This window comes from Lissotriton helveticus, chromosome 3_1, assembly GCF_964261635.1.
Source record: "Lissotriton helveticus chromosome 3_1, aLisHel1.1, whole genome shotgun sequence".
Lineage (NCBI taxonomy): Eukaryota > Metazoa > Chordata > Amphibia > Caudata > Salamandridae > Lissotriton > Lissotriton helveticus.
Genome location: NC_136061.1, coordinates 2034803073 through 2034818083, shown reverse-complemented (window position 1 = coordinate 2034818083; position 15011 = coordinate 2034803073). Strand labels below are relative to the sequence as shown.

The 15011-nt window shown below is 44.8% G+C and overlaps 1 protein-coding gene across 3 annotated transcripts in view; it reads right to left on the bottom strand.

The window, feature by feature from the left end:
* The window catches only part of AKAP13 (A-kinase anchoring protein 13), a 759080-nt gene that overhangs the window by 721985 nt on the left and 22084 nt on the right, over window positions 1–15011 (bottom strand). For all 3 annotated transcript variants that reach the window (XM_078683158.1, XM_078683159.1, XM_078683160.1), the window contains exon 2: window positions 4455–4536. In XM_078683158.1, coding sequence (XP_078539284.1) covers window positions 4455–4536 — 82 coding nt within the window. The remainder of the gene's footprint in view (window positions 1–4454; window positions 4537–15011) is intronic.

Sequence of the window (15011 nt, the reverse complement as noted above, 5' to 3'; positions counted from 1 at the left end):
GGGTGTGATTTTAAGTTTATGATCGGGGAGGGCTCCAGCCTTATCTGATCTAGGTTTGGGCTGACGCTCTCGATTAGAGAGGCACTTTTTACTTTTTTTTGTTTGTGTTTGTGTCGGTAGTCACTTGTTTTGATGGCTGTGAGAAGCTTTGTTTGGGGAATTGCCTATTTCTAAGGCAGTAGCTTGATTTTACCTTGCCTCCTTCCTCTACTTCTTGTTTTCCTGTTTGGTCCTTCCCCACTACCTTCTTTCCTGTTCTTTTTGAAAAGAAATCTGGTGCCTCTGAACCACTCTCCCTTATGCAAGCAGCATTTTTTACTTCTGTTCTCGGTGCACTCCCCTGGTCACTCCCCTTACACTCTTCAATTAGATCGAAAGCAATCCCCCCCTGACTTTGCTCCTCCCCTCGTACCTGGTTCATGGGGTTACAGCAGGAACTTAAATCCGTCCTCCTTTCTTTATCTCCAGAAGTCTTCGTGATTCCCTGACTCCTCGACCCGATCTGCTCTCCTTCGGGGGTAAAATACTGTAAGCCGGTCAGAAACGGAGTTATTTTTTTCTTTTGAGAGACCACGTCTCTCTGTTCGTTGACACTGCCCAAATTGCCAGTCCTGTCTGAACCACTGTAGCTTGGGCCGAGATCCCTGTGCGCTTAACCTGCCGCTACCGTTGCTGCTCTCGCTGCCGCTCCTGCTCCGGAAAAGGAAACACACTCTGCCTTGCACTTTTCGGCAGTCACGTCGCGCACCCAAGGCTGCTGCCCATCTGTGAGGAACTACCCCCGTGGTGACCTCAGCGTCAAAATCTCTGGGACCCAGCAAGTCACGGTCTCTCATCGCCAGGGGGGGTTTTCAGGGGAGTCCCAGCTTCCCAGACCACTGCCGCCGTTCACCTCTCTCCGATCACCGACGCTGTCGCTGTTGATGCCAACGCCGCTCGCTCACTCGTGTAAGTGCCTCCCCGTTTCAGTTCTCTTCCTTTTTTTTTGCATGCACGGCCGTCAGAGAGCCACCGATACCGCTTATTGCTTTGTTAAGGGTAGTTGTGCTGCTGTGGTCTCCATTAGGAAGCTAATCTGGACGATAGGAATAGGTTTTTTTGCTGTCAGTCACGGAGATGTAATGGAGCTCCCGACCGGACCTTCTAGCCGGCCGCCATCTTCCCTTCTAGCCGGCCCTGGAACCCAAGGTCCTTCATATGATATACTGTTGTAGACACACTTGCCCTCAGTGAACATACACAGCACACACACCATCCAATACTGTCACCTCCATGTATTGTGCCACCACAGACACACATACATAGAGAATACACATTAAATCTGTGTGCACTTAATCAGTACTGCAGTCTTTCCATATTGTACCAAGGTGTGCTATTTGCAACCACACACACTGACAGCACACACCACACATGTGCGTGCTGCACAAAACTTCAGTGTTCATGTATTGTACTTCTCGCAAATGCACATATACCCAGCACATGCTATTGACTGCACAGGCGCTACCCAGCACTACATCTCTCATGTATTCTTCGAAGGTAAATGCACACTCGGTACATGCACTAACCATACATGCACTGCTCAGCACTACTCCATACCTGTACTGTACCCTTCCCAGGAACACACATCATGCACAGAGTCACCATTCCTGTGCTGCACAGCACTCTACCTCTAACAGATGTAGGCCAAGGTGGAATTAAGGTGAATGAGCCTGCAGACCTCACGCCAGTGACATAGGGTGAAAAGCACATCTTTTACTCCTACTGATCACTATACAGTATGATGCCTCTACCGCTCTTGTGCTTATCTCTAGGTGACAGCAGTAGCCTTCCACCACTATGATGGAAGTGCGTTGGGTGCCCTTCCCAGTCCAATAAAAAAAAATGCCAATTCTAGAGATGGGTCTATGTTACGGCTCACACGTATGATCTGTGTTTGAGTATGACAATAAAAATCAGCATTAGGGATGCAGACAACAGTATAGTTGAGCACTCAGGGTGGAAGTAAATGACATCATGCAGGTGACTTTTCAGACAGCTCTGAAAACAATTTAAAAAAATGGCCATGGGACGTAACAAACGTTGCCACAAGCATCAAATCACATATGATATTACTGACTGGTATAATGCCCACATCAATATCAAAATAAATCAAAGTAAACAGAATTATGTTATGGGCACATACACCTCGGAAGAAAAAGTTCAAAGGAATAATCCTACCTGAACAGAAACAGGAGTATCTTAACCTCAACATTGCCCATTAAAAAAGTAATGTAGTAATAATCACAGCCGAAATACCTGTGGCAGGTGAGGAACATCGGAATACATTCAGACAGAGTTAGCATCAACACAATACACTAGGAACAACTTTTAAACTGCCATACCAACAGACGTCCCAATGGCTGAGGTTTCTATGAGAGGAAAGCACCTAAACAGCAGGCACCTTTCACCAATGAGATCCCTCCCAAAAAAACGTAACTCAATTTGGAGATACTCAGGTAAACCTCACTTGGAGATGGACAATTGCCAATATCAAGGAAGAGAGTGAAATCATGAGATAACAGGATTTTTAAAAAACCATTATGATGAATTAATACCAGAGAACTTAAGATTGTACGGCACTTCCAATAGTAGTAAGTAGCATTGGTATGCAGTGTATTCTATTAGAATTAAATGCAGAGTTTAACTATAGGAAAAGAGCACACACTTGAACAGAAATGCCTGTATCACGTGATACGAGAGTGCTCAAGTAAAATACGTACTTAGTGCTGAACTATAGAAGAAAAGGTTTTGCAGTACTGAAACTAAAACCCTGGCAACAGGCCTACTGTTCAGACTGGACTCTGTGGACAAGTTAATAGTAAATCCAACATGTGTCTGTGTGCCTTATCCCACACACAGTTTACTTGAATTTACTTTCAGCACTACCAAAACATAATGGTATAGTATGAATTATAGCAAAAGCCTGTTCTTGAAAGGAATTCGAGCAGCAAAATAATAAATTTGGATGAGCATTTCACCACAAGTCCCTTAAGATTACTCCTGTATACCAATATGCCTCAAGAAGGTACTCCCAAGACACACCGGTAGACAGTTCAGATGTATAACAAGTTTCTTTTAAAGACTGTACTTTTAAGTTAATTAAAACAAATTTGTATACTCATAAGTAGGCGGCTGTAGCAAATCCAAGCCCCTCAGAAGAAACATATGCCAGCAAATCAGCAGTAAACTAAAGATTTGATCTTGCATTATTTGTGCTTCAAGACTTCCCTGGCTGTTACATCTTAACACTGGCAGGTCATATCACATTTTGAATGAGCCACTACATCGAAGCACTAAATTGAAATACTCTGAGCTCTTGCATAACTACAGGGTATTCAGCTCACAGTGTTTGAGGCATATTATGAGAATCTATGCCTAAGTGTTGTGACGTTACTATGTGGTGTAAATAAAAATAAATACTCTTTCTCCAGAAGAGGTCAAAACCGATTTTAATGGACATCTTTGCAACATATCGCTGCTTCCGCCACATCACTGAGACCTTAAATAAATAGTACATTACATATTCGCACTTTAGCCACAAATGCTCAAATTATGAACCATGCAAATGGTTCACAAAAAAACAGATCTCCTCTTAGCTGTATTCAAAAATATGCCCTACTGTACAGTGTGTTTTGCTATATCGATGATCCTGAAAATCTAGAAGGCATAGTTTCTTTCAACCACATTGTTATGCTTTTCAAACTACCAGCATAAATGTCTATAGAATGTAATATACCTATTTAGCCACCTCTTAAAGAGGCACCAACTGTGAACTCCTAGTTTCTTGCATATGAAGCAATCCTGCTTTAAGCAAACATAAGCTATGGATACTGTCCACCTATCAGAAGAAATGGAATGAATGCCTACACAATCCTGTTCACAGACGTCACAAGCATGACATCCTAACATTCACGGTAATATGGACTGCCAGCTTACTTGCTTGTACTTTACAAGAAAATGTTAAGAAAATAATATTGCGTTGCTATATATATAAAAAAAAAAGAAATTTATAGTCTACTAAAATATACATTTAGGGCACTGGTCTTCGCATTATTACCTCTGTAAAAGTCGTAGCTACAAAGCTATTTTAAGGTAAACAGGTCGTTAGTGGAATCAATGCATGCCTCCTACATATACATTTGTTCCACATATTAAAATACGTTTTTGTTGTAAAAATGTACACCTTAACGAAGACAAACATTTCTTAATTAGCATATTGCCTATTGAGGGGTGTGTTTACATGAAAACACAAATCTCTAATACGTTAATAAGAACATCTTATGTAAGTAAGAAATTGTTTCTTCGCCTCAAAAATATACAATGAAATGCGTTTAAGACAATATTTAGGCATACCGTAACATTTTATCTTACTTTTTCCCATTGAAACACCGAGACTACATGTGTTTGTTGCTTACCTGTAGACTCATTTATGTTCTTGTTTTCCAGCAGTTGAGGGTCTGGACAAGGTTCTACTGAACACCAGCTCTCGCGATTTATCTGGAGGGAAAATATAGTTACATTTTACAACTGCTGGTACTAAAATACTTTGGTTTGATTAGTCTTAAAAACAACTGTTTTTAGTGTGAGAATATTTTTATGTTCACATTGCTGCACGTTTGGAAACTGGAAAAAAAAAGAAAATGAAATTTAACTACTTCAAAAAGGATGATTTATTTAATTATTTCCAGGTGAAGAAATAAGATTTATAGCCGCTGCTTTACTAAACTGGAGCATTTGTGGTGCCTGGTTGCGACAATGAGAAAGCAGATTTAAATCCTAGATTTTATTATCTGCACAAAAATGTTTTTAGCAAATGAGGTAAGCGTCAATTTAAAAGAAATGTTACTACAACATTAGGGCTTTCCATATTCGCATCAACTTTATAATGTCCTGTAAGGAACTAACCGATGTAAAAGCTTCGTGCTGGGGGTCGCATTCTCTGTTAAGTTCAAAAGCAAGTTCAAAAGCATTCGAGTGTAAGAATTGTTCCTTACAGTTTAACTTCTGCATTTCAAAATAAACCGGGAAATTCAGTTCCGACCAATTACATTCACTTGCATTGAAAGCCAAGATAATGGAGGATTCCTTTTTTTATCACTCATCTTTCCTATAATACCCATTTTTAGGTCTCGGCTACCGTAGGCTGTGCACATGCGCAGTCTCGCTGGTGAGATATAATGACTTGGAGTAGCGAGGTTCAGCCCCGCCCCTCTTTTCCATTGGCTGGCCTCCTAAACGGTGGCCAGCCATTGGAGAAGAGGTCCCAGTGACGTTCTTTGAATCTAATCCCCGTCCTTTTCAGTTTGGGGGTGTGTTTTTGACTTTCTAGGCTGTAAACAACAGTCAAAAACACGCCCCCAGTCTGAAAAGGAAGGGGCTTAGAGACAAATGCGCTTGTTTACTTATTTGCCTGGAGGACTTTTGACTGCGTAGTGGGGGAAGGGCAGTCAAAACGATATGTGCTTTGTTTTTTTACTGTATTTGATATGTGCTTTATTTTTTACTGTATTTCGGAGCACGGCCCCGTTTCAGGCACACCGTGCTCTGTTTATTTGCCTATTTTCCTGGAGGACTTTTGGCTGTGCGGTGGGGGAGGAGAGGCAAGTGTCGCGTGGCTCCCTCCGTGACTGTATTCCGTGAGTTGGAAGTGGCGTAGTGGAAGAGGGCAGCGGCGGCGCAAGGCTCCCCCTCCGCTGCTCTTTGCTTCGGGCTGTGCCGTGCTCAAGAGTCTGTTTTTCTTTGCTCCCCCATCCGCTCGTGGCTTTTTCTTGTATATTTTGCATTGTTGCCGAATATTGCGTCTGCTAAAGGAATCTCAAGGTCAACACTTCCGTGTCCAAGTCGCTCCTTGATTAGTGTGCTACTTTAGGAAACAATGACCTGTATTGAAATATAACAGAGACGACTTGTGTCTGTTGCAAAAGTTGCGGCTGGCGGGGAGCTGGGGAGTCGGCCGGGGCGCCGAGAGCAGCTAATAGTTTCCGGGAACGCGAGGCAACGGCGGAAGGATGGCATGCGCGCATGGGTGTAGCCAGACCCTCCGCTGGGGAAGTACATGAGATTACCACTCCGCAGAGCTGCCAGAGGGGTGCAGAGCGTGGGACCCCTGTACCGGCTGACCCCACCCCGGACTACAAAATGCCTAAGCCGGTAAGTGCAGGAGGGCAGTGAAGTGGCCATGGGGGAGAACTGAAGCACTGCTGCAGAACTTTATTCGTTTTTTTTTATTTACAAGTTTACATTGCTCGTGTTTTCACTCTCTGCTTGGATGAGTTAGAGTGAGGGATAGGACTTGAGGGCTTCTCACAATCACCCTTGTTATTATCTTGCCTGTCTTCCCTGCTCTCACGTTTTGAAAGACGTGTAAGGAAATAACACTAGAACGTTTTTCTTTGAAACATTCTTGAGAGAGGGGCTGTACCTCATGAAGCACTGAGAGCCACCGAGTGCTGTTTGAATTTTAAGCGCGGACTGAAAGGGGTAAAGGACCGGGAGTGGGTCAGAAGTAGCGAGCAGTGCGGTATAGGCAGCTAAGACTGCCTGGAGAGTGCCAGTAAGGGTAGATAATGATAATGTACAGAGTGCTACGAGTGCCTGTACGGATAGATACCAGTACTGTACCGGGAGCGAAGATTGACTGGAGAGTGCCTGTACATGGAGAGTGGCTTTACGGGTAGATTATAGCACTGTATATGGGCCTGAGTACATGGATAGTGCCTGTATGGGTAGATAACAACACTGCACATGGAGCTAAGAGTACCCGAAGAGTGACTGTACGGGTAGATTACAGTACTGTGCATGGAGCTGAGCACATGGAGAGTGTCTGTACGGGTAGGTAACAACACTGCACATGGAGCTAAGAGCACCCGGAGAGTGTATAAAACAGTGCACGCAGGGGGGAGCTAAGACTGTCTGTAGAGTTCCTGCACAAGCAGATAACAGTACTGCTAAGGTTGCTTGGACAGAGCATCTACAGGTAGATAACAATACTGTGCAGTTCGCTGAGAGTGCCTGTACCGGTAGATAAGAGTGTTGCATGTACAGGGAGGTACGATTGCTTGGAGGGTGCCTGTACGGGAAAATAGTGCTTTACATGGAGCTAAGAGTACCTGGAGAGTGCTTTTAAGGGTAGTGCGTGCAGGGAAGACAAAGATTACATGTAGAGTGCCTGCACGGTTAGATAACATAAAGGAATTAGGAGATCTTGGCCACAGCCCCATTGCTACTGCGCAGCCAGTTCACAATGAGGCAGCTCAGGGAAGCACCATGGAGGAGGTGAGCCATCCGTGCTCAGAGCAGGGCCTATGAGTTCAGCTGAATCTCCAGCCGTGAGCATGTCCCTACAGTCTCTTCAGATCACTTAGCTAGCTGAACCAGGTACAAGGGAAAGTGAACCCAGAGAAAGGTTCTGATTTTGTTTTTAGATTCAAGCATGAACTATGTATTTGGAATGTAAATTGGGTTATTTATAGGATTAGTCCTCAAATAAGCCCCTGGGGTCTCCGGGCTTTGGACTCCGGATAGGGTATATTCAATAGGAGCAAGGGTGTGAAACCTCCACCAGGTGCTCCCAGAACAAGCCTCATTTCGTTATCCTACGTCAGTTGCAACTCAAGAATACCCTGGGCCAGCCAGCTGTCCATCAACGACTACGAAGGGATTTCTATAGTCTCTGAAACTGATGCAAATGTTGTTGTCATATGCGGAAGAGAACAGGGGAGTGTTCTAAATAAATAATCCAAGTTGTAGACAAGGTGGTAGTTCCAATTAGTTCTTTATTTAAGTTCCAATAGTAGATGTAACTAAGAAGGAAATAAGATTAAAATAAGATTGAAGTATAGGTGTATAGCCCCACCAGGAGCAGTCTCCCACTGCTCAGCCTCTCATCATCCAACTGACGCTACCCACCAGTTCACACACCAACATTCCATGACATCATACATCATTCTCCAGCCATGCAGGCTGAACAGAAGAGAGAGCATTGATGTGAAGAAAGAAGAGAGGAATTAACCATTACAACAAGGAGCATGTTTGCGCTTGAGGGAGGATAGTTGAGGGTTGATACTAAAGTGGGAAAAGACAGGCAATCCAAGGATATGGGAGTATTACCTCCATGCCTGCCAAGTTGAATTCACACCACTAACTGAATCGCCTACCGTAAATAAGCAAGTCTATTAAAACAAATTAATTTAGCCAGCGGTCGAACTGCATACACAAATATGGGAACTGTGATCCTGAGCACAACAATGGGAGCGAGGCCATTGAGTGTGTGGACAAGATCACACCTAATTAAAAACAAGCATTGAAAATGCAATAGGTCGCGCCTTTGATTAAGTTAAAGCCATTTGCTTTGCTAATGGTATTGTATTACAAAGCAAATGGCAAATGTTCTTTGGTTGCATTTGAATTTCAGGATGGAGAAAGAGGGACTCAGTGAGAACTTAGACAATTTTTTGGGGGAGGGGGTTACGAGAACACGCAGTGTCCCTCCTAAATGGTGTCGGCTTTGCACTGTGGCTTATTTGAGTGGGCTTGGAGTGTCAGAGTGTGTGTGTGTGTGTGTGTGTGTGTGGCTCTGGGTGTGTGTGCCTCGCAGTGTGTGTGGCTCTGTGTGTGTGTGTGTGGCTCTGTGTGTGTGTGGCTGTGTGTGTGTGTGTGTGTGTGTGTGTGTGTGTGTGTGTGTGTGTGTGTGTGTGTGTGTGTGTGTGTGTGGCTCTGTGTGTGTGTGTGTGGCTCTGTGTGTGTGTGTGGCTCTGTGTGGCTCTGTGTGTGTGTGGCTGTGTGTGGCTCTGTGTGTGTGTGGCTGTGTGTGTGAGTGTGTGTGGGTCTGTGTGTGGGTCTGTGTTTTTGTGTGTGGCCCTGTGTGTGTGGGGGGGGCTGTGTGTGTGTGTGGGGCTGTGTGTGTGGGGGGCTGTGTGATGCTGTGTGTGTGTGGGGCTCTGTGTGTGTGGGGGGCTCTATGTGTGTGGGGGGTCTGTGTGTGTGTGGGTGTGGGTGTGTGTGTGTGTGTGTGGCTCTGGGTGTGTGTGCCTCGCAGTGTGTGTGTGTGGCTCTGGGTGTGTGTGCCTCGCAGTGTGTGTGTGTGGCTCTGTGTGTGTGTGTGTGGCTCTGTGTGTGTGTGGCTGTGTGTGTGTGTGTGTGTGTGTGTGTGTGTGTGTGTGTGTGGCTCTGTGTGTGTGTGTGGCTCTGTGTGTGTGTGGCTCTGTGTGTGTGTGTGTGTGGCTCTGTGTGTGTGTGTGTGGCTGTGTGTGTGAGTGTGTGTGGGTCTGTGTGTGGCCCTGTGTGTGTGGGGGGGGGGGGGCTGTGTGTGTGGGGGGCTGTGTGATGCTGTGTGTGTGGGGTTCTGTGTGTGTGGGGGGCTCTATGTGTGTGGGGGGTCTGTGTGTGTGTGGGTGTGTGTGTGTGTGTGTGTGTGTGTGTGTGTGGGGCTGTGTGTGTGTGTGGGGCTGTGTGTGTGTGTGTGTGTGTGGGGCTGTGTGTGTGAGTGTGGGGCTCTGTGTGTGAGTGTGGGGCTCTGTGTGTTTGTGTGTGGCATTTGCGAAAGATTAAGCTATTGGCATTGTAAATGACATTGCCACTTATTTATCTGTTTTCAAAACCAACACATAAATAAAAATGTTGTCATTTACAATGCCAATAGCTCTAACTTTTGCAAAGGCGAGACCGTTGCATTGTAAATGCTTGTTGTTTTATCTACTCCCTTTTCCATCTTTTTTTCTTCTACCTTTTTTTACTCTCTCTCTCTCCTTTTTATAAAAGAAATATATAATTATACTATAACCTTTTCTGATTTTTTCTAGAACACATTATTTTATTACGATGTTAGGATTTTTTATCCTTATGATTTCTTTCTTCTTATATATTCGTATTTTATTATAATATTTGCATCATGAACTCTCTTTATTATTCTTGTCCAAATAGATTGTATTGTCTTCTATTTACTTCTTGCTATATATCCTCTGAGTTATGTAATGTTTTAACTTGGTGCTCTTTCTCCTAAATAAAAATTATTTAACAAAAAAAAAACTTTTTTTTTTTTTTAAAGGGAGCGTTTACGGACATGGGAAGTATTCAGTCGGTTTTTCATTTCAACGGATGACTTTTTCTGGATGAGAAAAGCAACCTGGAAATAACGCAAAGGACCTTTATTTTGAAAAGTAAAATGAGGCCTCACCAGCCTTCGTTGACCTGGCTAAACAGTGTACAAACAATTATTAAGATAGTCAATAGGTTTCTAGAGATATTGGCTTTGGAAATTCGTTTTTGTCAAGTTGTTCACCAGTGTGGCTGCTGTTCACCATGGCTAAAAGTTAGTGAGTGGAGTGTCCCAAAGTGGAGTAGGGAGAGTAGAGTCTAGTAGAGTTGAGTAGAGGGAAGCAGAGTACAGTGGTTCAGTGGCAGGGTGTCAGAGTCCAGTGTCGCAGAGTGCAGTGCCGCAGAGTACAGTGGAGTGCTCTTGAGTGGAGTCAGTTGGAATAGATTGACGTTGGTTGAAGTGGATTGAGGTAGTGGGGTCGATTGGAGTAGATTGGGGTAGGGTGAGATAGACTGAAGTGGATTGGAGTGGGTGGACTGGAGAGGGTGGGCTGGACAAAAGTGGGGTGGATTGAAATGGGGTGAAGTGGATTAGACTGGTTTGGGGTGGAGTGGATGAGATTGGTTTAGGGTGGGGCGAATTGAATTAGGATGGATCAGATTAGAGTAGTGTGGTTTGGAGTGAAATGGATTGGCGAGAAGGTGGGTGGATTGGACTAGACTGGAGGGGGTAGATTGGACTGGCGTCGGGTGGCTAGGATTGAGAGGGGTAGACTGAACTAGAGTGGGGTATGTTGGGGAGAGTGGGGTGGATTGGAGTAGAGTGGGGTGGATTTGATTGGAGTGGGGTGGATTGAAGTATGGTGGATTAGTTTAGGTGGGGTGGATTGGAGTAGGGTGAACTGGAGTGGGGTGGGGTGGACTGGGGTGTATTAGAGTGGGATGGGATGGAGTATAGAGGTCTGGAGTGGAGTGAATTTAATTGTCCTAGGTGGATTGGAGTAAACTGGACTGCAGTGGGGGGTGTACTGGATTGAAAAGGGGTGGGGTGAACTGGATTCAGGTGGGATTGATTGGACAGACTGGATTAAGGTCGACTGAATTAGGGTGGGGTGGATTGGATTAGGGGAGAGGTGGATTAGGGGAGAGGTGGATTAGGGAGAGGTGGATTAGGGAGAGGTGGATTAGGGAGAGGTGGATTAGGGAGAGGTGGATTAGGGAGAGGTGAATTAGGGAGAGGTGGATTAGGGAGAGGTGGATTAGGGAGAGGTGGATTAGGGAGAGGTGGATTAGGGAGAGGTGGATTAGGGAGAGGTGGATTAGGGAGAGGTGGATTAGGGGGAGGTGAATTAGGGGGAGGTGAATTAGGGAGAGGTGAATTAGGGAGAGGTGAATTAGGGAGAGGTGAATTAGGGAGAGGTGAATTAGGGAGAGGTGAATTAGGGAGAGGTAAATTAGGGAGAGGTGAATTAGGGAGAGGTGAATTAGGGAGAGGTGAATTAGGGAGAGGTGAATTAGGGAGAGGTGAATTAGGGAGAGGTGAATTAGGGAGAGGTGAATTAGGGAGAGGTGAATTAGGGAGAGGTGAATTAGGGAGAGGTGAATTGGGGAGAGGTGAATTAGGGAGAGGTGGATTAGGGAGAGGTGGATTGGGGTGAGGTGGATTGGGGTGAGGTGGATTGTGGTGAGGTGGATTGGATTGGCGTGGGGCAGACTAGAGTGAAGCGAATTGTTTTGGATTGAAGTGGGGCAGATTGTTTTGCATTAAAATGGAGTAAAATGTTTTGGATTGGAGTTAGGAGACTGAAGTGGGGCAGGCCGTTTTGGATAGGAGTGGGGCAGATTGTTTTGGACTGGAGTGAAGCAGATTGTTTTGGACTGAAATGGGGCAGATTGTTATATGGGGCAGGTAGGAGAGAGGTGGATTGTTTTGGATTGAGAGGAGTGGATTAGGGAGGGAATGGGTTGGATTGTAGTGGGGTGAATTGTAGTGAGCTGGATTGGGGTGAGGTGGATTGTGGTGAGGTGGATTGTGGTGGGTAGGAGTAGGGCAAATTGGGATGGAGTGGGTGGATTGAGGTGAGATGGACTGGAGTAGATTGGGGCGAAATGGTGTGGGCAGATTAGATTGGAGTGGGGCAGATTGTTTTCGTTTGGAGGGGAGCAGATTGGTTTGGACCAGAGTGTAGCAGATTGATTTGGATTGGAGTGTGGCAGACTGGAGTGTGGAAGATTAGAGTGGGGCACATAGTTTTGGATTGGAGTGGGGAGATTATTTTGTAAAGGGACAACCTTGAGTTGGGCAGATTGGAGTGTGGTGGATTGGATTGGATTGGTATGGATTGGAGGGAATGGTTTGGATTGGGGTGGATTGGATTAGAGTGGTGTAGATAATTTTGGATTTGAGTGGGGCAGATTGGAGTGCGAAAGATTGGAGTTGGGCAGATTGTTTTGGAGTGGAGCAGATTATTTTAGATTGGATGGGAGTAGATTTGAGTGGGCTGGGTTGGGAGGATTGGAGTGGAATGGATTTGAGTAGATTGGATTGGGGTGAGTGGTTCGGAATGGAGTGGGTGGATTAGATTGGTCTGGGGTGGATTGGATTGAGTGGGGCATATTGGTGTGGGGTGAGGTGGAGTGGATTGGCGTGGACTGGACTGGAGTGGGGTGGGGTGGATCGAGGTGTCCTGCAGGATTATATGTTAAAGCATCATTTCAGAAATTACACATAAGAAAGAAACAATTCTCATCTTTTGAGACCAACACCCAGGAACAAAACAAAAAGAAAAACATTAGGGCAAAGTGAGAAAAGAAGACTTGGCCAAATAACAGATAACTGTAGAAAATAAATCTTTTCAATGTTGTTTGTCCTGATGGCACGTTTCTGCCAGTCAGAGGCCACTGTTCGCAGGACAGTCAAAGTAAAAAATAAAAAAAATAGTACCTCTATCACGGCTGCAGTGGGCAGGCACTGATTAAGTTGAATCAATCAGTGCTTGGTTCCTACTCCACAGAGAGGAACAGAAATGACCTTACGTCTGGCGTGAACTACGAGGCTGTAAAGAAAAGTGCCACGCAAGCCAACAAATCTTAAGCAACGGGCAGACTCCAAGTCCTTTTTGTTAACAACAGTGTCTCACTAACGCATGCTCGTCCCTGCAAAGGGGAGGATTGCTCTTTAACACAGGGCTATTTTATATATCTTTAGACACTTGTAAAAAGAACATGACCTAGAATATGCTTTTGCATTTTAGGTTACACAATCCACTGTAGTCGTCCATTGACACAAGGAAGCATCTAATAAAAGTGAATTACTATTGAATCTCTTATCGAGAGAGAAACTCAATTATTTTCAACCAGATCACACCATTTAACCCAAACAGCGATGACAAAGACTCTTCTGGAAGTAGCAATCACAAGCATCTTTTTTAAGTCGAAGCCTACCCGACAGAATAGATGTATGGTTTGCCAACAGCATCTTGTGGGCATTGTGAAAACTTCCCTGTGAATGCATTTCGCCCATTGCTTACTATTGGCTTTGTGGTTTGTAACTCACAGTTGCTTACTTTCTATTTGCTGGCAATATTTGCTTTAGGCTATCAAGCTTGCTTTTGTCCCTCATGTGGAGCAATACCTTGTTTACTGTACCCTTTCGAGCACTCGCTTTCTGTAAACAGGCATTCAAATTATTGGTCTTATCTTGCCACAATTGTGTGCATTCAAAGACAGAGGTCAAATGTCAGGCTCCGTCTTCCGAGGGAGCTTGGTGTATACTTTTCTTGTTCTGACTTCAAAGTGAATTACTTTATTTGACAATCCTGTTTGGTATCCATGTGATAGGAACGGCTGTAGGATGTTATTTTTTTTCAAGCACACAACAAAAATGAACTGTGCAGGTGTTTCAGAATACATCAGAATTTATACTCCACTCTATGCCCCTCCACCTTAACACACTCTATGACATGCCACAGCCCTCCACTCTACGCCCCTTTGATAAACACCACTTACCACACTCCACTCCAATTTGCCACAATCTATTCCACTCCAATCTACCTCAATCCGCTCCTTATAAAACCCCATCTTCTACAATCTACCCGATCTATTCCACACCAATTTACCCCATTCATCTTCACCCCACCCAATCAGCTCCACTCTACCCCAATCTACTTCAGTTCACTCCAATCTACTCTACCCCACTCCACTCCAATCTATCACAATCTACTCCACTCCAAACACAACTATTTACCCCACTCCCTTCTACTCCTTCAAATATCTACTACACTCCAATTTATTCCACTAAACTCCATCCCAATCTACCCCTCGCTACTCCAAACTATCCCACACCAAATTAGCCAATCTACCGGCTCCTATATACTCCACCCTACACCAACCCAATCTACTCCGCTCCAATATCCCTTACTCCACACCACTATTAAGTACCTCATCCTACTCTTCCCCAAACTATCCCACTCAAAGCTGCACCACTCCAATCTGGCCCGATCTACCCCACTCCATCCCTCTCCGATATATACCCTACTCAACTCCAATCTACATCACTGCAATCCAATTTACCCCACTCCAGTCTAACCCAATACAACCCACTCCACCCCAATTTACTACACTTCAATCTACCCCATTCCACTCCAATGTACGCCAATCCAATTTACCTCACTCCACTCTACCCCAATTTAACCCCACCCCATGCGATGCCACTAACATTTAGCCATGTTGAACACCAGCCACAATGGCGTACAGCATGGCTAAAACACATTACCAAACCAATAGCTCTAAAATAGGCGAGACCCATTGGCGTTGCCAATGCCTATTTTATCTGCATATGATGGATGGGTTCACCAGCTCTGGAAGTAGCCTCCTTGTGCAGCAAGAAAATGTGTATCGGAAACATAGTTATGCAAAATAAACCTTATAATTAGCAT